At 32.7% G+C, this 26,188-nt stretch overlaps 5 protein-coding genes across 7 annotated transcripts; 3 read left to right on the forward strand and 2 right to left on the reverse strand.

The window, feature by feature from the left end:
- Positions 1-2,249: 2,249 nt before the first annotated feature.
- Positions 2,250-3,362, forward strand: LOC114731178 (F-box/kelch-repeat protein At3g06240-like). Its single transcript, XM_028918300.1, has one exon. The coding sequence runs from the start codon at positions 2,250-2,252 to the stop codon at positions 3,360-3,362; it is 1,113 nt and encodes a 370-aa protein (XP_028774133.1).
- Positions 3,363-4,823: 1,461 nt separating this feature from the next.
- LOC114731180 (E3 ubiquitin-protein ligase RNF126-like) lies at positions 4,824-5,294 on the reverse strand. The gene has a single exon (XM_028918301.1). It carries the CDS (start codon positions 5,292-5,294, stop codon positions 4,824-4,826), a length of 471 nt encoding a protein of 156 aa, XP_028774134.1.
- A 272-nt stretch (positions 5,295-5,566) lies between these two features.
- Positions 5,567-19,908, forward strand: LOC114731197 (transmembrane protein 230-like). 3 transcript variants are annotated; one of them, XM_028918333.1, is made up of 3 exons: positions 5,567-5,577; positions 16,393-16,799; positions 17,446-17,797. In XM_028918333.1, the coding sequence occupies exons 2-3, from the start codon at positions 16,613-16,615 to the stop codon at positions 17,565-17,567; spliced, it is 309 nt and encodes a 102-aa protein (XP_028774166.1). In that variant the 5' UTR covers positions 5,567-5,577; positions 16,393-16,612; the 3' UTR covers positions 17,568-17,797. The 3 variants fall into 3 exon arrangements, 2 of the variants coding, with proteins under 2 accessions (XP_028774166.1, XP_028774165.1); XR_003738901.1 differs by lacking the exon at positions 5,567-5,577 and adding an exon at positions 19,893-19,908 and having other exon boundaries at positions 16,267-16,799; positions 17,446-17,622; XM_028918332.1 differs by lacking the exon at positions 5,567-5,577 and having other exon boundaries at positions 16,267-16,799.
- LOC114731181 (F-box/kelch-repeat protein At3g06240-like) lies at positions 8,681-9,775 on the forward strand. The gene has a single exon (XM_028918302.1). The coding sequence runs from the start codon at positions 8,681-8,683 to the stop codon at positions 9,773-9,775; it is 1,095 nt and encodes a 364-aa protein (XP_028774135.1).
- On the reverse strand, positions 19,275-25,091 carry LOC114731192 (GTPase Der). The gene is made up of 12 exons (XM_028918325.1): positions 24,637-25,091; positions 24,340-24,407; positions 23,964-24,047; positions 23,536-23,829; positions 22,910-23,049; positions 22,312-22,399; positions 21,895-22,074; positions 21,527-21,688; positions 20,969-21,162; positions 20,302-20,452; positions 19,954-20,119; positions 19,275-19,691 (listed from the first exon to the last, which is right to left on the reverse strand). Exons 1-12 carry the CDS (start codon positions 25,034-25,036, stop codon positions 19,621-19,623), a joined length of 1,998 nt encoding a protein of 665 aa, XP_028774158.1. The 5' UTR covers positions 25,037-25,091; the 3' UTR covers positions 19,275-19,620.
- Between the last annotated feature and the right edge of the window lie 1,097 nt (positions 25,092-26,188).

The raw sequence follows: 26,188 nt of genomic DNA on the forward strand, positions 1-26,188 counted from the left end.
TGTGGAGACTAGATTATATGGTATAATTTCTATACAAGAACTCATTTATATTAATCATATAATTAAACCATAATTACCAAACAAAACTATATTTATATCTGACCTTAATATTTCATTAATATCTGCTTTTGCAAAAATGCTTATCTTTTTGTTTTGTTCAAATTAGTGTTAGCTTGAACAAGTTCATTCACTTTTACTATTTTTTTTAATTTAAAAAATGGAGGCACTCTTGCTAAAAGATTTTCACCCTATTTTTCTTCTTCTTTTCAGGTATGGAGAATCTCCTCAGTACTTTTCCTAAGAAGATTTCAGAGCAATTTTAAATGAACATTAATAGTTAGTCATTATTATTGTTGTAGAATTAGGGAGTATCCTACTATATATCTTAGTTTTCTTTAGAGTTACTTATTTTCCTTTATCATAATTCTATTTGTATTTGACCATGCATTAGTATTATTAATCTGGTGTTTAAAATATAAGTATTCTCCATCTCATCTTTCTTTCCTTTTTCAGATATATATATATATATATATATATATCTGGACATATTTAGAATGTAATATTGATGATAAAAATAAAAAGAAAAGAAATTCACTCGTATGTTTGTTATTTTTATTAAGGGAAAATCACTTGTAAGTTTGTTATTTTTATTAAGGGGCATTTTTATAATTTTGTTATTTAAAAAGACACAGATAAGATAATGTTGTTATAAATAAATATAAAAAATTATATAAAATAAAAAATTACATTTTATCAAAAAAGAACAGAAATATTTCTACGTAACCAGGAACAGAGGTTAAAATTTTTCAAAAGTAACCCAGTATATTTTTTTCTCCACACCCAATATGCATATACAGCGCCAACAAATAATCGATCAACATTATTTTCGATTTCCTTCACCAATGAGTAATATTTAATTGAGGATGTCTTGATGATGCCAAAGAACGGAACTTTCCATACAGCCGACTTTTACGATTCTGAGTAACTGAATTTTAATTTTAATTAAATTTATTTAAAGTTAGATAACATAATTACCCTGTATCAATGGACACTATTTTAAAAAATTTAAATTTAATTTTAATTAAATTAGTCAGCATTTCTAATATATGTGATATTGAAAATGAGTAAATCAGATAGTAACATAGTTTTAATCTTTTATTTTTCGAAAACTAAAAACCTAAATGGATCAATTCGTCATTACTACTATTAGATTTAAATTTTCTTTGCTAAACATATCTGAAAAAAAATACTTCTCACATAACCCTTAGTTTTAATTTTAAAAGGGAATTGCTTAAAATTTAGCGGTGGATTTGTTCCAATCTAAATCATTGACTTCTTTTTTCTTTTTTTTTTTGTATAGACAATATATCTTACTATTGAAGACAATCTTATTCAAAGTATTATGTACTAAATGTTAAATTATTGACTTCTAATACAGTAAAATGTTTGAATGTAATTTCTGTTAATTTGTTTTAGGCAGACTAATTTCTGTTAAATTTGATTCATTAAGTTATTATACTTTTTTCTACCAATATAATTGCAATTGCAATTTTTTTTTTTTGCCAACAATATTATTGCAATTACTTCAACCAATTGGGCACTAATGGGGGAAAGAGAAAAAGAATTCGCAGCTGCTACACTCAGAGGATGCATTATATTTTATTGATTTAAAGAGAAAAAGAATTGTTATGGAAATAACTCTTCACCCATATAATTCGACCTAACTCGTTTTGAATCAGTTACAAGGGTTGTAATATGACTTTGAAAACGGTGCATATAATAAATATGTGTTTATACTACACACACATGTCTTTTGCATCGTTCAATTATTTTAAAATTCATAGGTACATTAGGGTAAAAAAGTATTATTATACTAAAAGAAATTTGTGGTCATGATAAGAAACAGAAAGGATTTAACAGTCATAATGACAACTTAATAATTGAGCCAGCACATTTCAGATATAAAATTATGGGAGAATTACGTACAATCAATCCCAAGAACAAAAAATAATTACTAACAAGTCCAAATAACAACTTAAATAGCTTATAATAAATGACAAGAATTAGAGTAGGCAATCACAATCTCTGAACTTATTTTGTAATTGTTTTTTTTTTTTTGGACTTCATTATAATTCTCTCAAGTTAAAACCCTAGATGCATGGTTTGTTCCTTTTTTATGTCGAAGACTAGAGCCATCAAGAGCAACAACAGCCAGCCACAAGAGAAACAGACAATCTTCGAATAAGAAAATGGTGAGTGACGACTACTATCTTCATGAAGATCTCATGGAGGAGATCATGGTGAGGTTGCCAGTAAAATCTTTGCTTCGATTCAAATGTGTAGCCAAATCCTGGTATGCTCTAATCACAGACCCTTCTTTTATCTCCAAACATCTTGAACGGTCTAATTCTATCAGTAAGAATCTCCACCTCAAGCTTATCTTCCAATTGTTCAGTCAATATCTGCCAGTCACCATATCTCTGATTTCTAATATAGAGCAACCTCGTGTGATCCGAAACTTAGAATTGCCTTGTTCTACCAACGATTTGAAATGGATATTAGTTTATGGTCAGTGTAATGGGATTTTCTTTCTCTGTGGAGATTATGAAGGAGATGTTCGGTGCTCAATTTTGTGGAACCCAGCAACAAAGGAGGTGAAGGCTATCCCTACGTCTCAAAGGCAACCCAAAGGGATAAATCCCACCAACTTTGGATTTGGGTTTGATCCCATCACAAAGGATTACAAGGTTGTTCGATTCCCAATCTGTCCAGTGGAAAAAAATGACCAACCACTAGTTGAAGTGTACAATCTCAGTACTAATTCTTGGAGAAAAATAGATGCTGATGTCTCCTTTTTTGAATTCCCCTATTCATATAGAGGTCCTTATTTGAATGGGGCTTACCATTGGTTATGTCGTGACCTTGATGAGATCAATAAGTTTATCGTGAGTTTTGATTTTAGCAAAGAGGTATTTAAGATTATCCAGAGTCCTCCTGGGATTACTTCCTCTTCTACTGAGAATAATCTTCTTACTACAATGGATGAGTGTCTTGCTTGGTTTGTTAAGTATGACTCGATTGAGTTTCGTGTTGAGATTTGGGTGATGAACGAGTATGGTGTTGAGAGCAGTTGGAGTAAGAAGTTTGTGGTTCGACCATTCTCTGAGTCTTGGCACATCTTAGGGTTTTGGGGAGACAATGAGATTCTTGTTTATGAAAACATTAGTGGTCAAATGATTTCATATAATTTTCGGAATGGACAGAGGCAGAGGTTGCAAAACCACTTTCCAACCATGAAAATGATGGATTATGTGGAAAGTTTGTGTCCTTTGGGAGGAAAGGGGAAATACCAAAAAATATGACAAAAATTTATATTTTATTTTTATATCCATCGTGTCCTCTTTTAATTACTCTAACTTTTTTTCAAAAAAATATGTGGATTATGTGGAATGCTGTTATTTTGTTTTGAATTGCCGTTAGATTCATATCATTTAAAATTCGATGATCTTGTTTTGTGGGTTGATATACTAATAATTATATTTAGGCAGATTTTAAATCTGAAATATTGTTAGATACGCTACTTGTGCCCTCTTTATATCTGGAAAAAAGGCAAAGAAACATACATGCTAATTTTTGGGATCTTATTGCTATCTCGTATCAGTTAAGGGATTTGACCAAAAAACCAGGAAAGCAAAAGGGGATGCAGATGCAGTTAAAGAAATTTAAAAGGAATTTAATCATTTGAATCAATTTATTTATATTATATAATAGGTTTTGGATTGCGACACCAAATTTAAATCTATTACGTAGCTAATGACGAATTGATCCATTTAAGTTTTTATTTTTTGGAAAAATAAAATATTTAAAGTATTTTAACATCACAAATATTAGAAATGCTGGCTAATTCAATTCAAATCAATTTTTTTTGCCCACTAGTTCAAACTAACTTTAAATCATTTAAAATAGTATCAAATGATATAGGACAATTATAGTACCTACCTTTAAATAAATTTAATTTAAATTAAATTCAGTTATTCAGGATCGTAAATCGAAAATAAAGTGATCAATTATTTGTTGGCATTATATGTATATCACTATATTGGGTGACTTTTGAAAAATCTTAACCTTTGTCCCTCGTTGAAATATTTCTGTTCTTTTTGATAAAATGTAATTTTTTTATACATTTGTATATTTTTTATAATAAAATTATTTTGTCTATTTGACTTTTTAAATAAAAAAATTATAAAAATACCCCTTAAAAAAATAGCAAACATATATATAAATGAATTTCTTTTCTTTTTATTTTTATCATTATATTATATATTCTAAATAAGTCTAGATATCCTTAATTAATTTCATAAGCTAAAAAAGAAAGAAAGAGAAGATGGGGATGAAGATCATATGAATATATAATCCTTAATTTTTAAACACTAGCTTAATAATATTAATGTTCTTACAAGTAGAACTATGATATAAAGGCAAATAAGTATAGCTCCAAAGAAAACTAGGATGGTAGGATACTCCCTAACTCTATTACAATAATAATGACCAACTATTTATCTTTATTTAAGATGCTCTAAAATCTTTTTAGAAGAAGTACTGCAGAGATTCTTCATGCCTGAAAGAAGAAGAAAAATAGGGTGAAAATCTTTTAGCAAGAGTGCCTTTATTTTTTAAATTAAAAAAGTAGATGTTAATGAAAGGTAAATTAATGTTAGATAAATATAGTTTTGATTGCTAATTATGTTTTAATTAGATTATTAATATAAATGATGAGTACTTTTTGCATGAGAAATTACACCATATATCTAGTCCACACTAGGTCAAGCAAATGAAGAACTTGAGGAGGAACCATCAGCACCAGGCTTCTTCTTGTAACCAATAACTTTGTGGTCTTGGGGTAAGGTGGCCTTACAAATAGGACATTCGTTTTTCTCACCCCCAAGCCATGAGTCACTGCAATTCTCATGGAAATAATGGCCACATTTCATGGCTTTCACTTTATCTCCCAGTTCAAATTCTTCTTGACATATCGGGCACTTGGGCTGTTGTTCCTGCAAATCTTCAGTGATCTCGAATTCTTCCATCTTTTCCATTGAAGATTTTGGAGCTGGCTTCTTCGAAGCTTGAAATGCCCTATACTTGTCGATGAATTCATTACCAAGACGTTCAATATTGGAAGGCGATATGGGGCCATTGCAATGAGGACAGAGGACGGTATTAGGAGGAGCCAAGACAGTAGTAGTACATTCAATGCAAAAGTGTTGCTGAAGATCCTCTGGAGAGGCAGCCATGGCAGTAATGGTACTGTGAAGAAAGAAAGATGAGATGAGCCTACAAGATTGCTTTATGGAGGAAGGTGATGGATGGTTTTAATAGCTGATGATCACGCCTAATTTGAGGCCACATCGATCAGAAACGCATGAACGGAGAGGAATATATATATATGCGCGCGCGCGAGAGGGGGGACTCTTTACTTCAAACTTGCTGTTTCGTACTCTGAGCAAACCAACTAAATGCAATATTCATCAAGCTTAGAGACTCCACCCACATGAATTTACATATCATGGCAGATCAGTGAAACTCTAAGACAAGACAATAAAGAATGTATTTATTAATTAACAACCGAAGTCGTCTCTTTTATTAGTGGGTAGGAGTAATTTATCTGTGAGTAGTCCTTATAAGTTCAATTAAGTTTTAGTCACGTCCTTACACATAATTTCACGTAGTTTTAGCTATATCTTTGTAGTTTTTTTTTTTTATAATCAAGTCCTTATATATCTTTAATTAAATAGGTTTAACTAGGGATGCTCAACTTGTCATGTCCCAACTATCCTGTCTTGGTCCCACTTAATTCGAAACAGGATGAGACGAAACAGTGCCCGGAACAAGAAGGGACATGGGAGGGGGTTATCCCATCCAGTCCTAAAGTATTAATTTATTTTTAGAAATTCACTTATTAAATTAATATTGGTATTTATTTTTTCAGTGATTGTTTTACTGTCAAATGCACAAATTTTTTTTGGGCTCATAATTTTGGCTTTTCGCATAATAGTTTTTGAAGTATTTTTATCTTTCAAAAGTTCAATGAAAATAAACAATACAACAAAAACCAAGTCCAAAATTCTGACCCAATTGGCAATGATTTGAAAACGAGGAAGAATGATGAGACATGAGGACAAAAATTCCGTATAGTCACTGTTCATTAGCTATCCCGTGAGCACCTCTAAATTCAACAGATTTTTAATGAGGTTTTTGTAGTTTTTAAATTTTATTTATTGATTAAATTTAATATTAAATAATTAAATAATATTGTGTATTATTTTATTTTTTAGAGAATAATATTATTAACATTTATAAAATAAAGAATGAGAAATTAAAAGCATCTAATTAAAAATAAGGTGAATTTATAAGGATATAATAAAAAGAGAAAAACTATGACTTGCTTAAAAACAAGTGAGATAAGAACATGGTAAAAAGGAAAAAAAATATAAAGACCAGATTAAAAATCAGCTAAAATTATAAGGATTTAAAAATTAATTATTCCCTAAACACTATAAGTAGTCTTTTTGCTATCAATTTGACTTTGAATTAAAAACAAAAATTAATAGTCAATATACAAAGATTGGTGCAGCTAGTAACTAAAAGTCAGTTGTTGATTCTTATAAATGCATATAGCGGTTTAAATAGGGAGTGAGAAAGTAGAATGAAAGTTTTATACTTTTCAAAATGAAACAATTGAAACAATAGATTTTATTAGTAATCTAGAAATTTAGCTAGTGTTTTTTTTTCGAAGGATAGAAAAAATTTAGCTGGCTTAATTACAAAGGAGAAACACATTTTGGATGTAGATCTTCTAGGAGAACAAGACATTAACTCTAGGGACAATCACATAAAAATCCCAATAAAAATTTTACTTACTATTAGGCCCCATTTGCGAGTGATATATATATATATATATATATATATATATCCTGTGATTTAAGTGTAATTAACACAGTATATATGCAATAAAAGTTAAAGTATTTTACCCCTCATCCTTAGCAAGCAAAGGGGCTGAACATGCTCACCGAGGGAGCGGGTCCGATTTCGAAGCACATCATGATACTGGGAGGGGTATCTTCGAAGCCAAAGTCTCGCTCATAAGCAACAGGGTCTCTTGTCCCAATTTAAGCAATGGTGTTAGTGAGGTTGGGATCAAGGGTTAGTTGCTTGGCTTTTGGATCATGAGTGAGTCCAACCCTTCTTCTAAAATTTGCTCAAAAACCAAAAAAAAAGAAAGTATTTTACTCTAATTATTAAGAGGATTTGACAAAGTATTAGTGAATGACTGAATGCATACAAAGCCTCGCTAAATATAGGAGGATATTAACTTCTCTAATTCCTCCCTGAATCAATGTGCGTAGTTATATACTACCTTCAGTTCTTAATATAAGAGGTAGTTAACTAATTCAAATAAATTAAAAAAATTAGTTATGTTAGTTATTTGTAATAAATAAATATTGTCTTTCTCAAAATATCTTTGCTAATTATGTATATTAGTTATAACTACTATTTGATGAAACCTTTAATATATTCTTGAAAAAAAATATAAATATAAGAGACAAAAGTAGATTGGGTTTTATATTTAAAACCAAATTAAATGTCAAACTAATTCTTATATTAAGGACCAGAAGTAGTATTATTTAACTAGACACAGTAAGGGATTAATCCCTCTTCAAAGTAGTGGAAAATATTTTTATTGCTAATTCCTCCCTACGAAATTAAAGTTACAAATAGGGGCACATTCCATGCTCGGAGATAGTAATGGAGGTTATCATCACTCACTAATATTAATCACGAATTAAGTCCCTTGCTAAATTAATGAAGAAACAAACTCTTCCTCAGTACTTTTAGCGGTTAAATTAATCTGAAGCATGAAATTAATAAAAAAATCAATTCCTTATTAATTTTAATTTAAAGAGGGGATTATTTAAAGTTTAGCACTGGACTTGTTCCAACCTAAATAATTGTTTTCTATTAGGGTAAAATGTTTTAATGTAATTTCTGTTAAATTTTTTTTACGCGTGATAATTTTTTTCTACCAATAGGCAGGCACTACTGGGGAAAAAGGGAAAAAAATAATATAGTATTTGTATTTGTTCGGTTGTTCCCACCGATCGGGCATTATATTGTGTTGAATCTGAGCGTTTGTGGATGAAAAAAGAATTGTTATTGAACTAATTACGCACCCATATTCTATTTTGTTGAAATTACACACCCATATAATTCGACCGAACTCGTTTTCAATCAGTTAGGATTGTGATATGACTTTAAAAAATTGCATATAATAAATACGAATGCTTATACATAGTTCACCTTTGCATTTTTCAATTGTTTTAACATTTCTTGGTACATTATGGTAAAACTTCTAATAAAAGAAATAGATCATTCTCTTTCCTTTTTTTTTGTTACTGTATATAGGAAAACTTGAATACAAAGAATCGTTCACAACAAAATAACAACTTGAAAAGTGAGTCTCACTTTTCAATATATATTTATATATAATAACTTACCTATAAAAATATATCTTAAAAACATATTCCCATATACATCATCCCCATAAATTAAAACCCTAAATGCAGAATCCAAGAGCAGCAACAGGCCCAAGAGAAACAGACATTACTGTTAGAACAAGAAAATGCTGAGCAAAGATCTTCCCGAAGATCTCATGGAGGAGATCACAGTGAGGCTGCCAGTAAAATCTTTGCTTCGATTTAAATGTGTAGCCAAATCCTGGTACGCCGTAATCACTAACCCTTCTTTTATAGCCAAACATCTTGAACGGTCCAATTCTATCGCTAAGAATCAATGCCTCAAGTTAATGTTCCAATCGCCGACCCATCAGCTGCCTCCCTCCATATCCTTGATTTCTAATAGAGAGCAGCCTTGTGTAATCCAAGACTTAGAATTGCCTTGCTCTAAGAACGATTTGAAATGGATATTACCATATGGTCAATGTAATGGGATTGTCTTTTTGTGTGGGGACTATGAAGGAGATGTTCGATGCTTAATTTTGTGGAACCCTTCAACAAAAGAGGTGAAGGCTATTCCTGCGTCCCCATGGCAACCTAAAGGGATAAATCCCACCAACTTTGGATTTGGGTTTGATCCCATCACAAAGGATTACAAGGTTGTTCGATTTCCAATATGCCCTTTGGTGAGGAGAGAACAACTACTTGTCGAAGTGTACAATCTCAGTACTAATTCCTGGAGAAAAATAGACGTTGATGATGTCTCCTTTTATGAATCCCATAAATATTCATGTGTGGGTTCTTATTTGAATGGTGTTTATCACTGGATATGTCGTTCCCTTGATGAGACTGATAAGTTTATTGTGAGCTTTGACTTTAGCAAAGAGGTTTTTGGGATTATTCAAAGCCCTCCTGGAATTGCTTCCTCTCGTAGTCAAAATAATCATCTTTCTGTAGTGGATGATCGTCTCGCTTGGGCTGTTAAGCATGATTCGATTGATTATCGTGTTGAGATTTGGGTGATGAGTGAGTATGGTTTTGAGAGTAGTTGGACTAAGAAGTTTGAGATCCGGCCATTCCCTGACGCTTGGCATATCTTAGAGTTCTGGGGACATGATGAAATTCTTGTTTATGAAGACGATGTTAATCGATATGTTTTATATAATTTTTGGAAGCAACAGAGACAGATATTGCAAAGCCACTTCCTGAGGAAGACAGCGATGGATTATGTGGAAAGTTTGGTTTGTTTGGGAGGAAATTAAAGGGACACAAATATATATATAACAATGATTTATATAATTGTATTTTCTTATCCATCCCATTCACTTCTATAAATTTCTTTTTGTTTTCATGATTAGTGAGTATAATAATATTTTATGTTTCTTTGGTTAAAAAATTACTCTAACTTTTTCTAATAAATCCATTGAATGCTGCTATTTTGTTTTGCCCATATGTAAAAACTTTATATTGAATAGACGATCATACCTCATTAAATCAAGGGAAAATGAGGGAAAAGGACCTAAAAAATAGTATTTATATTATTAAGAGGGATCTTAAAAATTGCAATTAAAATACTAAAATAAAATTTTACAATCAACAAATTATCCCTTGCCAAATCCTCTTATTATCTCCAACACCCTCCTATCTCAATATTTGACTTTTACTTACCAATTGAATTTTCTCTGATTTTTCTCTCTTTGTGTATCTCTTTTTGGTGCATGCAAAGTTTCTCATCAATGGCAATTGCCTTCTTGTAAATGCATAATAAAGAAGACAAATTAAAAGGAATCAACCAATAGACTATTCACTGAACGGTACGTGTCTTTTGATCATTATTCTCCCTCTTTTAGTTTGTTTGTACTAAATGTTTTCTTATTTCCTCGACTGCAAACATCAGTAATTACAATATAACACCTTTTTTTATACTTACCCTATTTATATGTACATGTTTCGCATCCAGTTTTATTGTAACATGTTGTACGTAAATTTGGATGCATATAAACTGATGATGATAAGATAGGTAGCGTCATGGAATTCAAGTGAAAATGATAGATATTTGGTTCATTAATAACACAAGCTCTTGACTAAGGTCAATATTATTGTGCAATATAAACATAGATATTATAGTTTGCACAATTTAAATGGATGAGGTGGATTATGAGGATCAACGGTCAAAACCCACTATCTCAATAACCAAATCAAGGTAGATATCAAGTTATTATATGAATAGCAGCACCATTTTATGAGTGATTGATGGGAGATGCGTTCTCCTTTTAGTTTAATTAAAAAAATGAATTATTATCTTTTTGTTTTTAGAACATTAGGAAATTAGTATAGTAATTAATGTGATTATATGACCATTATTGAAACTCTTAGAATGATTTATTCATATTTAATTTAGCATTTTATCATCTAAGTTATTAGTTGCATTATGATAAACTATTTGATCTACTCATGGCATTTTGTGCAATTATATATCCAAGTTCAAATTGAGTTTTATGATGATAGAGACAATATAGAAGACAAGGTCCTAGGTATATGCTTTGCTAATTAAATTGAATTTTTAACTTTTTAATGTTTTTTTAGTTGCTTGATTTGCCTAGTATTAACCATATATTTTTGAAACTTGTAACCATCAATTTAATGTCGTAATATTTGGTTCAGCTTTCTTTAGTGATGCAATGATATTGTTCAAATTTCCTTATTAAGTTAGTAAGGAGTTATAATTACTTAAATTTTAATTCGTTATTATCTTGGTTTGCTAATATTATTAACTTCTTGGATGAATATAAAAATATATATTTGTAGCTTCATTCAATCCCAACTATACGTACATATAAACACAATCATGCCGCCTATGCAAAGTTTCTCAGATGAATATAAATATAGTTCTTCTGTTGACCAAAATATGAAAATCAGACAATATTATTGCTTTGCACCTAAGCTTCACTAACAATTTTTCCAGCCATATCGGAATGAAAGGCTAGTAATTGTAGACATGAATAGGTGGAAAATAGGACTTTTTTTGTTAATTACTGTATTCATTTTTTAATTTTAATGACAGGTAATTTAGTAATTATAAATTCATATTTTAGTTGATGACTAATCGTCAAATATTGAGATTGGTGTTGGAGATAATATAAAAATTTGGCAAGGGATAAATTTCGTAATTGTAAATCTTTTAGCTAGGATGCCTTTAATTTTCAAATTAAAAAATAGGTATAAAAGTAAATGAATATGCTTAAGGTACCTCTAATTTTAAAACGAAATATATCTTTGCAAAAGAAATTGGCAAAAAAAGAAGAAGAAGAAGAAGAATTATAAGAAATTGAAAATTAGAAATTAAAAGATACTCCTCCGGTCCTTAATATAAGACCCATTTAACTAATTTGATTAAATTAAGGAAGTTAGGTAAGTTAGTTAATTATAGAAAAAGTGCCACATTTTTCCTAAAACACCATAATCATCTTTCTTAATACCCATTCTCCCTCTTCTACTTGATTATGGTTGAGGGAGTATCCATAAGGGTATTTTAGAGAAAATTGATAAATATGAGAAAAGGGTCTTATATTTAGGACCAAAACCAACACAAGAATTGAGTCCTATATTAAGGACCGGAGGAGTAGAATAATTATATACCATATTCTATTCACTACCATTATTATTACCTCAAGCCTTAGAAGAACTAGAGGAGGAACCGCCACCACAGCCGAACAGGAAAAGATTAGTCGCTTGAGGTAAGCAGGCTTCACAAAAAGGACAAGCATTTCTCTTATTCTCTAACCATGAAACAATGCAAATGTTCATGGAAGAAGTGTCATAGCTTTCACTGTTGTTTCCAGCTGAAACTCTTCTGGGCATTCTGGTTGTTTTTCCAACAAGTCCTCAGTGATCATCATCTTCTCCATCTTATCTATGGAGGATCGAGAAACTGGCTTCTTGCTGGAAGCCTCAAATGCCCGCAACTGTTGAGTGTAAATTTCTTCAGGTGCACGCTTCTTTTGTGAAGACCCTATGTCCTCATTATGACAAGAACTACAGCGCTTAGTTGAAGGATCAATGAACACGTACGGATCTGTTGCATTTGCTGCAAAACTATGACTGATAGTCCTCTGGCCTAGACATGACAGTGGTATAGTTTGAAGATGGAAGATGAAATATAAGGCCAAGGTTAATGGAGGAATAATTATCATGTGGAAAAATTGCATTCATGCTAAGGAAATTAAACTTCAGTTTCAATCAAAGAATAGTGCCGTGTGTGAATGCAAACTGATTCTTTGTGTTGGGCCCCAGTCTTGGAAAAGTTAGGAGCCCACCAAATTACCCTATCACGTCATGGGGAACAAAGCCTGTGGGCGGGCGCCCATGGATTATCTAACAGAATGAGTAAAAAAGTGTTCGCAGACGACAAGACAAGAAGTATTTTTTTATAAATCGAGATAAATTTTTTTATATATTTTGTATATTATAAAATTACTTTTAAAATTATGATTTAGTTTCTACGTAAACACTCTTTAGGTTTCTCATAATATAAAGGGAGTTTAGAGCTTCACACTACCTCAAATAAGAGTTTCGCACTACCTCAAATAGTGATTATTTTTAATAGGACAAAAAAATTGAGTTTGTACGAAAGAACTGATTAGTCTGCTGAAGAATTTTGAACATGTACAAGAGATCAGATTTTAGGTCCCCCCCCCAATGAGCCCTGAACAACATTATTTTGACTTGAAAAAAGAAATAGGAAAATTAAAGTTTATGAGATTTGCACTTTATCAACTCTATTTTATTAGCCTATATGTGATTTATACATGAATCTTACATTTACTTTTTAATTATACATAAATATTATTGTATATTACCTTCAGTCCTTAATATAAGACCTTGTTTGACTTTTATTTTGATCGTAAATATAAGACTCCAATCCACTTTATCTCTAACATTTATGTATTTTTTTTTTAAGATAGTCCTTCTAATAATGGTAATTCTAATCAATGCACTTAATTAGTAAAGATATTTTAGGAAAGACAACACTTATCTATTACAAATAACTAACTTAACTTATTTCCTTAATCTTCTCAAATTAGTCAACTAGCTCTTATAATTAGGATCGGAAGTAGTATTTTAATTAAATTATATTTCATCTCTTATTATAAGCACTTAATTTCGTTTTATTTTTTTTGTAACATATCAAAATTACTATCAACAAAAGTTATTAGGTACAGGAGTTTATTAGGTGAAAAATAATTAAAGCTTTAATCAAAACATGGTATATTATGGAACATGCTGCAGATTCTTATAATAAAAACTGATAAGAATGTTATTTTAACTATGAGTGAATTGACCCCAATTTAATTATGGTTAGACTATAGACCTTTGAACTATTATCTTAATCACTTATTGATCGGTTTGATTTTCAGTATCTTACTTTCTATAATATATTATGTTGAATCCACAAAGCATGATGTCCAAGTGTAGGTTTGAATTTCCTTAAACCATCCAAAACTTTGGAGATTTTTCTGACATCTAACGACCTTAAGTGGTTCTATTTATAATTTAGGCATGACCGATAATTTCATATATAATTTCAAGTAATGTTCCCCTAATCATCTAAATTAACATTTTTTTTTTCAGGATGGGATGGCCTTGTATTGTTAAGATTATTTTGGGTTATATTATAACTCTTGACTTATTTATAAATAAGTTGACTAACACATCCTGGCCAGTTTAATCTCCAACTTTTATAATTCTAAGAAACAAATTTGTGACTTAAATTATACGAGAGAATCTTTTAGTATGCATCAAGTTTAACGAAATAAATTTTTATTTTAAATGAGAAATACAAAAATATTAATTTGGTTTAGACATATGCGCCCTTTTCTGACGTGAAATTCTACAAACCCCTTCGCAACCATATAAATATAACGTGTATGTGAAATGTGAATGAAAATGACCAAAATAATATTTGAAAATTAGAAGTAGAGTAAAGAAGAAATAAAATACATAATATAAAAAAATGTTTGATATATAAAAATTTAAAAATATTAATTTTTTTTAAATACTCAGACTAGAATCATGAAAAACACATAATAACAGCATTAATGTGTGGTCACCGTCCTATTCATTGTGATTTTGAAGGCACAAAATTATATGTTTTGGGTATATTCATTGCACATCTCTTGTTGCGGACAGTTCGAGAATTATTTGAAGACAGTGATGGAATCACTTCTGGCTTCAATTCTAATTTGCCAAACATTATGTTTAAGAAATATTTTAAGATAGATTTTGTGTTCCTGGGCTGCAAAGTCCCAACCGAAGATGTTAATAGGCAGTTATTCGATTTTATTTATAAGGTATTTTTAATATGTTTTACATAAATAAAAAAATTTTAAATTACATTAACTCTTTTTTAAAATATAACAACTTTCTATTTTTATTCTTATTTAATATATATACCTTTTTCTAAAAAATAATTATCTACACTATAATAAATGAAAAAACAAAACAATACATTTATACTAAAAATTAAATAAAGTGATTTATAAATAAGACTAAAAAAATAAGGTGGACCTTTCTCTGTGAAAATTTGAACCTTAGTTTGTTACTCCTCTGGTCCTATTTATAAGGTGCTTTTTAAAAAAAAAACCTTAAACTTTATTAATTCTCATTTAAAATTTAGTAATTTTTTAACTTTATCCCTATTTAATATATATTATATCTCATATAAACAAAGTTAATACAATAATAAATAAGGGATAAAATTGTACATCTATACAAAAAATTTCTCTCAGTACCCTATAAATATAACCAAAAATACTATATCTGGATCCGACCCGTCGCGTACCTAGCTGTGGTGGGTAAGTCTCCCAATAGAGATTTCTGCATACGCTGAGACTCAAATTTGAGACCTCGTTTAAGCAGTACCAAGCCGCTTACCACTTGGACTAACTTCTGTTGGTTCTTCTTTTTTTGATTGAACCATGACTAGTATTTTTAAGTAGGGTTGCCCGCTGCATAAAAACCTAGTAGTTTAATATGACCTGATTCAATCCAAACAAACCCGGTCCAATTCAGTTAAAAAAAAAATAGCCTGAAGCAAGATTGTACTAGTCTCATCAGGTTAGACTAGACTGGGAATTGACCCTCAGACCATTTGATCCAATCTAGTCTAACCCGATTTTTTTTTAATTTTTAGCTATTATTTATATAATTTTAATTTTTTTAATTCTCCTATATAATTTTTTTGTCAATTCAAATGTTCAAGATTTATCTATTAATTTTCTAAGTGATGATGAGCATGTAAATATTTTTTTGTGTGTATATGATCTATATTGATGAGGATGAATAAATGAAACATGTTGAGAAATTAAAAGTAAATGATTAAATTTGATGAAGTTTGGATTATAACTGCAAAATTTAATATGGTAAGTTAAAATCTTGCCACTCATTAAAAAAAATTAAAAAAGTTAAATTGAGGTCTTGAACTATTCCAGACAGTCTTATAGATTGAGTCTAATTTAACTCGATCTCAAATTAGTACTGGACCGGATTTTGAGCTGTTTTTTTTAACCCGAAACTTTTACTATATCGGACATTGGTTGATAGTAAACTCGGTGAAATCTGTTTCACACCCACACGTATTTTTGCGCTTGAATCTAATCAATCCAACAAAATCCAAATCTTTTTTTTTTTTGGACGGAAAACAAAATCCAAATCTAAATTGAAAGATTTTTAAAGAATCCAATCTAAATTTTACCCCAAGGTCAAGTCTCGTGACTGATTCTAAGACTTTCTCTTCTCCTCTCAGCTTTTAATAAGACGAAGCAAAGTGCAGCAAAAGCTTTCTTGGTCAGCTCGCCACCGCCTCCTCGTCTCATTTCAGATTCGCGTCTCTCTCTCTCTCTCTCTCTCTCTCTCTGTGATTGCATCGTTATCGAAAACCCTCCGGCTTAATCTAGAAGAAAGAACCACTCTGCCTTGTTCAGACAGAGACAGAGACGCGCCTTGATCTACAATAGCACCTACTGCTTCTGATTCTGATTCGCATTGATTTTCCCTCTTCTTTGCATTGAAATTGCCCACTTTTTTATTATTTGCCCCAAATGGCTTATGTAGATCACGCCTTCTCCATTACGGACGACGATCTCATGGAGACTTCCTACATCATCCACAACAAGCCTCCCATTAAGGAGATCGCCCTCGCTGTTTCCCTCCTCGTCTTTGGAACCCTAGGCATCGTCATCGGTTCCCTCATGGCCTACAAGCACATCGGCGGCGACTCTTCTCACGGTACCCTGCTTTTTTTACCCCTTTTCCTTTCCAGATTTATGTTCTCATTCCGAGTGTCCCCTGTGGAAATTCTTTATCCAGTTGGGTAAAAGTGAAAGTTTCGTCAGTTGAGCTGAAATTTCTAATCAGAGCTTGCATTTTTTTTTATTTGTGATTTATTGGAAAATAAACCCTAACTTGAAGCTAGGTTTTTTTTTTTTTTAGGGGTTTTCGCTTCTCAGGTAGGTGGTATAATTGAATCTTGTCTGGATGATCTAAACTTTACCTGATCTTGAGAATCTCAGCTACATTGGAGTATCAATTACTGTTTTGGATTTATGGCCTATGTTGCTGATTAACCGGTTAAATAGAAGCGAAATTTTAGTAAAAGAACTACGAATTTCTAATAAAATAGACGGAATTTTCTTTCTTTCTTTATCTATTTTTCCGCTGGTGATTTACTGGAAATTCAGCAGACCGGAAATTGGGTTTTCCCCACTTTCTCTGTCTAACTTGGTATTGGCTCTCTTGTTTCCCAATAGTCCAATGGAAATATTGTGAACTTGCCTCGAAGGATTTAACTACTTGCTGAGTACAGATTGCTGATACAGATTCATGAGTTTATTGCTTGGTTGTTGATTTGAATGTATCTGTTGAATATTTATAGGACTGTTCTTTGCCATACTGGGGATGGTATTGTTCATTCCTGGTTTCTACTACACTCGGATTGCATATTACGCATACAAGGGATACAAAGGGTTCTCATTCTCAAACATACCTCCTGTATAGAAGGCGAAGGCTCTGTTCTTAGGTCAAAGTTCAGATAGCTTCCTCTCATGTACAGGTGTCTTCGTTCGTTGTTGTTCATTCCCCTCTCTCTCTTTTGTTTTCCTCTTGTTTCGTGGGAGATATAATGTGTATTTAGATTTCAGTTGTTTTCACGCCTGAATTAATGCAGACTGTGGTTTGTACATTTCAATGTTTTCATTAGTGTATTGCGATTAGTTCAGTTTGCTATATTTGATCAGTTCTCTTGCATATGTGGAGCACACTTGTCCTTATGATTTTGTGCTCCTATGGATCACTTATAAGCACTTACAAATATATTTTATGTAAGTTAGGATAAAATTTTTTTTTATATACTTATCTCGTATTTATTTTGTAAATCACGATTTAAAAACTGTTAATAAACTATTTTAAAAAAGCTGCTTATAAATTATTTTAAATGAGTCCTGGGTATGAAAATAATTTTATTTTAGTATCGGTGGCCCTCGTAGCTACTCCTCTATCACTAACCAAAGCTGGAAAACACATTATGATCCATATGACGGATACAGACGCCTATTTGGTATCTGGTATTAACCGTTTAAACTCGAGTATTTTTAGATCTAATTGAGGATAATTCTTTTGGGAGAAACATTGAGCCCGAAAGAATGAATATAATTATCAGAGTCCCAATAACAAGTAAGTAGCATAAGCTTATTTTATGTTGTTTACTTGTTTAGTACTTTTCTCGAGACCTAAGTTATTCTGTCCAATTCTTTCAATATCGTTTTCACCATGGCTCCGTGCACAAAGTTTGAGCTTTCAGCCTTGCTTTTCTTTTTTTCTTTTTTTAAGTGAAAATCAAGCCTTGCTTATGCAGCTTAAACAAAATACTTACTTTTCATTTTAAAAATAATACTCGATATTCAGTGAAATGCCATCTCAAATTTCCCTTCAAGTTTTGAATGGACTTATTTTATTTCTTATTTAATGAATCAAATGTAATGTTTTGAAATTCATATAATATTATGCGTGAAACCACTCTGACCCACTTAATTTATGAGAATCTTGACACAACTGACAACTCTTGAATAAAGTCGGCAGCCGCCCTGTGCGTCTTACTATTTATTTGGATCCATTAGTTCATAAGTGCGCTCAAAATCAGGCATTTTTTAGAGCAATGTATTGCACTATAATTTAATAAAGTGCATTAAATTACTTAAGTATGTTGTCGCCTGTGGTTAGGATAAACTGTATTATTCTGTTTTTAACACGGGGTTCTTACAAATTGGACTAAATTGATTCCGTCACAATATTCATCTTGATATTAATAGACTGACTGGTTAGGTGAAGTGCTTAGAATTCCTCTTTCAATTTTTGAAGTTGTTTTTAATCGGTAAAATTATATTTTTATAATGACATATTGACTTCCTTTCGAAAGTAAAATTACTTAAAAGTTATATATTATGGGGAAAAAGTATGAAAAATGCAATAATAAATTGTTTTCAAGCATATATAAAGGTTGAAAGTTTTCATCATAATCATTCATTATTTAAAAATATTATGCACAACGCAATCAAACTCGATAAAATATTAAAATTACTGCCAAATTTTTTCAGGGGGCCTGAAAACATCATAATATCGGTAAAAAAATTTACCGCCAACCGTAGATGTAGGGGAAAAGATACAAATATCGGAACAGCAACCCCACAAGCAACTGACTCCACATGATTGGCGTAATAGTATAGATACATTATATTAGGCAAAATGTATTTAATAACTGCCTGTTTTGTACATAAATTTACAACGAAGCTATTTGCACTGAGTGTGCTGGAAACGTATAACTTCAAGTGGCGCTTAAATTACAGAACCATCAAAATCCCTGAAAGGACACGACACAATTATTATCCAAAATTGAGGTAATAATCAAAGTCCATGTCGAGCTTTCCCTATCCTCTTAATTTCTTCCAGCGAGCTGCTTAACTGCAGTGAGGATTCAGCAAGTAGCCCCTCAAAATAGGCCCATTCTCTTTCAACGCTGCAAACAGAAACCCAGCCATTTCTGCCACGTCTGATCCTATAGCGCAGTTGACATTAATTTTCGATCACGTGATGAATGGTTCACTTGTCCCCTTTTTTCAGCTTTGCCTGTAAGCAAATCAATTAATGAATTTTTCTTTTCTGGTCAAGGAAAACAGACTTTTGTGTGTGGGTGTTGTTTCTATAGGGTCACACATTCTCCTGATATGGGAATGGACGGGTACAATCCATAAATTCAGCATAGGCATGGAAGATTTTGAATTTGGGACCTCTTAGCTTCAAATAGAATAACCACTCCTTACATTGCAGGGACATCGGATGCACAAGGCAATAGAACATATCAAGAATATTTGATTCTGTAAACACTGACCTTCATCTCTTCCCGATTTCCTTCGGCTGCGCCACAGAAGACGAATAGGTGTCCCCGAAAAACCAGCATCTGAACGCAGTTGCTTCTCCATATAACGGCGATAAGTCTCAGGAAAGAGTTTTGCATCATTGACAAAGAAAACAAACGTTGGCGGCCTTACAGCAGCCTGCAAGGGGACAAGTAAGGAGCTCATGACTAGGAGAGCACTAATTATTTTCATTTACAAGTTTTTGCCAGCAAAATAAACTTTTTTTATCGTCCTAAAAACTGTTAATAGTGATAGGTGGTCTACAACAAGAACCATAAAATGAAAGAACAGATGCAATTAAATCTGCATGATACAAATACCTGAGTACAATAGTAAACTCGCCCTCTTCTTCCACCTCGTGTCCTGGGGGGTGGTTTAAAAACCACTGCTTCTTGCACTACTTGATTCAGAATAGAAGTACCAAGTCGTCTTGATCTCTCCTTTTCAACTGTACTAGCAGCTACAATAATCCTTCATTCAGAACAACAATAAGAAATCAGCTATTCACTAAGGATAAACTGCAATGGAACATGATAAAACTGGATGCTTTTGAAAATAAGCATACCCTTCTACTGTTTGAACCTGAGAAACTAACACAACTTTAAGCTAATTATAGCACTAATGACAAGCAATGGGACCAAGATCATAGCCAGGAGAGGGGAAAAAAAAAAAAAAACCTGAAGACTGCCAATTTCTTCAGTCCATTCTTATGGGCGGGATTGCCCAAATATTCCCAGAAGTTGTTGGAAAAATGATTTAACATCTCAAAATTGTCCAGAGCCAGATGATGCGCATAAAATCAACATGAGGCTAAAAACTAACTAGAAATTGAATTTCAATAATATCTATAGCCTCTTTCACCATGAGGCGTTCAAGCTGACTACATAAAAATGATGCCACAATTGTTGAAGGCAACGGCAGGGAATTCAAAGCAGGTGTTATAATGGAGCATAAATGTGTGTCAATAATTTTCAAGCCAGCACATACTTGTCAACACTATGACCAGCTATTGCAGTAGAATAAACAATGGGAGCCCAGTTAAGTAAGCGGAGCTTCTCTCTGACATCTTGTTCATAGTAGGTCGCAGTCTGCTGGTTTTTATCTGGTATTGTATCCCACTTGTTCACAACTATCACACAACCTTTCCCTTCTCTTTCTATTCTCTCAGCTATCTTGCAGTCCTTGAATAAACATGCAAAATGAAGTCTGTTAAAAAAAATAATTTAAGAATTATGGACCAGTTGCTGGGAAAAAAGAAAAGAAAAGAATTATGGAACAGACATCCTTTTCCATTAAATGACTACATGCAGCAATGCCGCCAGTGATTATGACCCAGATAACATATAATGTGTCCTTCATCAAAATTTTCTCAAGGGGGAGTGGAAAAAGACAGAACTTTTGACATCATTAACATGCCATCAATTTACAGAGCAAGGAATAGGAAACTATGACTGTTATATATGAGGACAGTCATTGATAATAAAAAAATGTCTTCCCAACAACTAAACCCGGGCACCAGAAATCATAAAAGTTTCTTGAAGGTACCTGTTCCGTGATACAAGCCATAGCCTCAATGACAAGAGCAACAACATCAGAACGGCGAATAGCACGAAATGCTCGATTCACTGACAGAGCCTCTGTCACACTGCCTGCTGAGGCTACAGTTGCCCTTCTCCTGATTCCAGCAGTATCAATAAGGCGAAACTTCTGGAGGAAAAAGAATATAAAATTTTAGAATTCTAAAAGCCTTTACATTTAAATCAAGCTGATCCCAGCAATGACAAACAGAACATAAGCCCAATCTCAGTCTAGTTTTGATCCACAAATATCAAACCACATAAATCAACAATGCTGAATCACATCACTAAACAAGCGCATCAAGATATCATCAAAGGAAAACTCCAGAGTCATACCTGGCCATCTGCTCCGGTAAATTCAGTATCTATGGCATCACGAGTGGTGCCACTGACAGGACTGACTATTGTTCTGTCCTCACCCATTAACGCATTCAAAATACTACTTTTGCCAACATTAGGTCTACCTACAATTGATATTGCAGGAACATAATCTTCTTCATCAATTTTCTCTGATTCCTATAATTACCAATAATGATAAATAATTAAAAATCCAAAGTTACCAAAACAACATGAAAATGTCTGTAGCATGGTGGTCAAGACACCAATAAAGAGTAAGAAAGCTTCCAAGTCAATGCAATGATTTATGATTGGTGATTGCACAAAGGAGTTTGCTTATGACGCAAATACCACCTAAGTTTACCCTTTTGTCAATAGAACAATCAGAAGATAGCTCAACTCTTGATGTCCACAAACCTCAATTTTCTCCAGCCCTGAACATACAAGGTCAAGTAGCACTCCAGTTCCCGTCCCGGATATAGCTGACACAGGGATTGGTTCAAACCTGAACAGCAATTATGGAAACCATTCCATTAACAACAAACTGAGACACCTGAGGATACATCAAACTTCATATCTGCTAAATTAACAACAGGATTGAAGAACTCCACGTTCTCCTCTTTTGCAACAAAAAGCTTTCCTTAAATTTCTAATTAATATGAAATAAGATTATGGCGTCTTGATCACACACATAAATAGGACTTAACAACTTTGATCTACCTTGTGACTGGTGAAATCATTTGCCTCATTTTAATAAGTCATGTCATATAGAGTCAAAAACTTAGGGAGTAACACTAAATTTGAGCTCAGTAAGGTTCATTTAATATCATAACCATAAATTCAACATCAAAACCAAGCATACTGTAGACAAGTGTATAGTCATAAATATGCATGTCCAGAAAATATTAAAATAGGTGCAGATTCATCAAATAGGTTAATTGTCATGAACTCATGGTCATGTAAAAGTAGGTTTATGCCCATTCAGGCATGACCTAAGAAATTTAAGGCAACTTACCCGAGGGACCAAAATTCAGATGCCTGAATAATTCCTTTCCGTGGAGACTCACACTTGTTCACTGCAAGAATGACACTTTTATGGGAGTAGTTCTTACGTAACCAATCAGAAATCTCCACATCAGCTGCCATTAGGCCTGCCTGTTCAGTATAATCAGTGCTCATGTCTTCAGATCGTGGAAAGTATTGCTCATTGTTTGAACAAGCAAAATGATTTAGTCAATTAACCAAAATGATAAAAAATAACGAATCAATCAGATCATACTGATAAAAGTATAAAAATAATTAAAAAGAAATTGATATTGAACATTATTTGCTCGCTAAGAAAATTTATATTGAGTTCACCAAAAATTAAAAAATAAAAAAAAATTGATATTGAACACTATTTGCGTGCTATGTCATACTAGCTGGATGTACCTTATATAACCCTTTGCGAATGGTAAAATCAAACGAAACCAAAATACTAAAGAACTTCTACACAGCTTGACCCACCATACCGGGGTCTTGCCAAAGGTTAATAACGACGCCTGATTCTTATTGAAATATCAACAGACAAAATGAAAGGGAAAGAAAAGTAAGACATTGTTATGGAGGAGAAAGAGTAATAAATGATTTATATAAAAATACCTGGCCATCAACCAGGAAAATAATAACAGATGATTCTTCCACAGCTGCAGCAGCCTGTCTCTCAATCATTGAGGGCATCCTCGCAACGGCTGCCTCTCTGGAAGCAAGTGGAATACCATCCATACCAATGGTAGTAGAAATAGCCAGCTCTTCCATAACACCATCTTGTGATTTTGAAACAGTGAGAACTCCACCTGTGTCCACTACCATGAATTCATGGTCTCCCCAAAATGACCTACCATATAAGCGATCCCTAGTAACTCCAGGTTCATCCACCACAATGGCCTTGTTTCCCTAGAAGTTAGGGGCAAAGAAGACAGCTTTCACAATAAGTCGGCCAATAAAAGCTGAAGTTCAAAAAATGATTCCTTATAAATGAAAATTCTAGAGTCTGTTGAAAAATAAAAGTTAGAACGAGCATTCGGTACCCCAACAAGACGATTAAACAATGCTGATTTGCCAACATTTGGCCTCCCAACAATTGCAACCCTTGGAAGAAGATTGTCAGGGACCTGTCAGTCAAGGTGGGACAAGGTTTAGCAAGTAGCCAGAGTTTATTTCAACATCTTCACAAGGACAAGTTTCCTAGCCAACAACCAATCGAATACCGCCAGATTAATTTGAGTGTTTCGCATATTTTTTGGTATCTTGAGTTCTTTTAAAGTTTATGAAACACTTCACATAAACACCGTGATGGAGACAATACATCATCTCCGTGTCTCTCCTACATTTCAATGTTTAATCTTTTTCAGGGATCTGATTTGCCATCTTTAACCAATTTGTTCACGTCATACACCAACTTACGTTGCTTGTCCCGGCCTTACTCCTCTTCTGCATCTTAGCTGTGTCCTTGGGGTCGTCCTTCTCATCTTCTGAAATCAATAAGCATCAAAGACGATTAATGCACGGAAAAGAAAATTCAAGAAAAATTAACACCAATCGATGAGGATTCCTGAACAAACACGAAGGCCATCCGTTCAGGCGAATCAAAAAAGGGTCCCACAGTTTATTATTCCAAGTTGAATCGTAGTAAAATTCCTTGATTACTTTACGATGCAAATAAAGGCCATATTTTCAACAACTTGGGTTCGAATCACTCACCAATTGTCAAAACGCGAGACAAATAGTTAGAGTACTCTCGGACTGCGTCCTTAGCTTCTCGCTCAAACATTGTGACATCAACATCATAATTGTTGCTGTCAGAATAATCTCCTTCGTCTCTGTCCTCAAAATCCTCGAGCCCCTCTTCATCCTCTTCACAGTCGGCACTGCTACTGCCTGAGAGCTCACGGGCACAACAGGCCGGCGCGGAGGAGGTAAAATTCCGGCGAGAGATAAAGTAGGAATGGCGGCGAGAAAATGAGGAGTTTGACAGGGAAAGGACAGGAGGCGTGGAGGGGAAGAGAGGATGAGTGATGGGGATAGTGAAAATGGGGTTTAGGGTTTTAAAGAGAGTATAGGAAATGGCGGTAGGAGCGTGAAGTTGATGGAAAGCAAGCATTGCAGAAGCTCTATGGTGGGAATTGTAAGATAGAGGGATTTGGCGGCAACTCAGATGGCGGGGTAATGTCCGTATTCCTCATTCGTCAATCGGCGTTAAATCGTTAATAGAGCCCGTAATTCGCCGGGCCGGTTCGAGTTCGGGTCAGGTTTATTAGTTAGTCCGGATATATAACATACTACTTCTAGTGTCATAATTTGTTGATACAATTATTTCTTATATTTATTTATTTTTTAAAAATAATTATTAAATATTTTATTAAATGATAGTTTTAAGTAATACAAATGACTGGTAAGAGTATGTTAGAAAAAATAATATCTATTTATTACAAATAACTAACTTTACTAATTTTCTTAATCTATCCAAAATAATATCTGTTTATTAAGAACTGGATGTAATAGCAAACTATGAGGGGTTTGGATAAAAACCAACCAAAATACTGTTTTTAAGTGATCTTAGGATATCCCAAACACCTGTCATCTCATTCAAATCTAATTAAAAATCATTAATCAACTACTACTTCATGTCTTAATTATAAGAGTTAGTTGACTAATTTAAGGAGGTTAAGGAAAGAAGTTAAGTTAGTTATTTGTAATAAATATATATTGTCTTTTCTAAAATATCCTTACTAATCAAGTGTATTGGCTAGAACTACTATTATTAGAAGGATTATCTTGGAAAAAAATGTATAAATGTGAGAGACAAAGTAGATCGGGATCTTATATTTAGACCAAAATAAAAGTTAAACAAAATCTTATATTAAGAACCAAAGGTAGTATTACATATGAAACCTAAGGGTATATTTGCATCACGTAATAATATATAGGATATATAAATTTATTATTTGCTATAATATATTATATAAAGTTAAAACCATCTAACCCGGGGTTGTGGTTAAACGGTAGGGACTCATCCTCCCTTAATCAAGTGTCGAGGGTTCGATTCTCATCTTGAACATGAAAAAGCTTTAAAACCCGACGCTGGTGGATACTCTGATGTTTTATAAATTTTTTTTTAAATCCATGTATTATCTGGTGGCAAAAAAAAACCATCTATTATCATTTATTTATTACTATTTAGTAGTGAATAGTGATGCGATGTTAATATGTAAGATCATGATTATTATTCATTTCACCAAAGAAAAAACATATA

Source organism: Neltuma alba, unplaced genomic scaffold, assembly GCF_004799145.2.
Source record: "Neltuma alba isolate B1F8T4 unplaced genomic scaffold, ASM479914v2 tig00012806_pilon, whole genome shotgun sequence".
Classification (NCBI taxonomy): Eukaryota; Viridiplantae; Streptophyta; class Magnoliopsida; order Fabales; family Fabaceae; genus Neltuma; species Neltuma alba.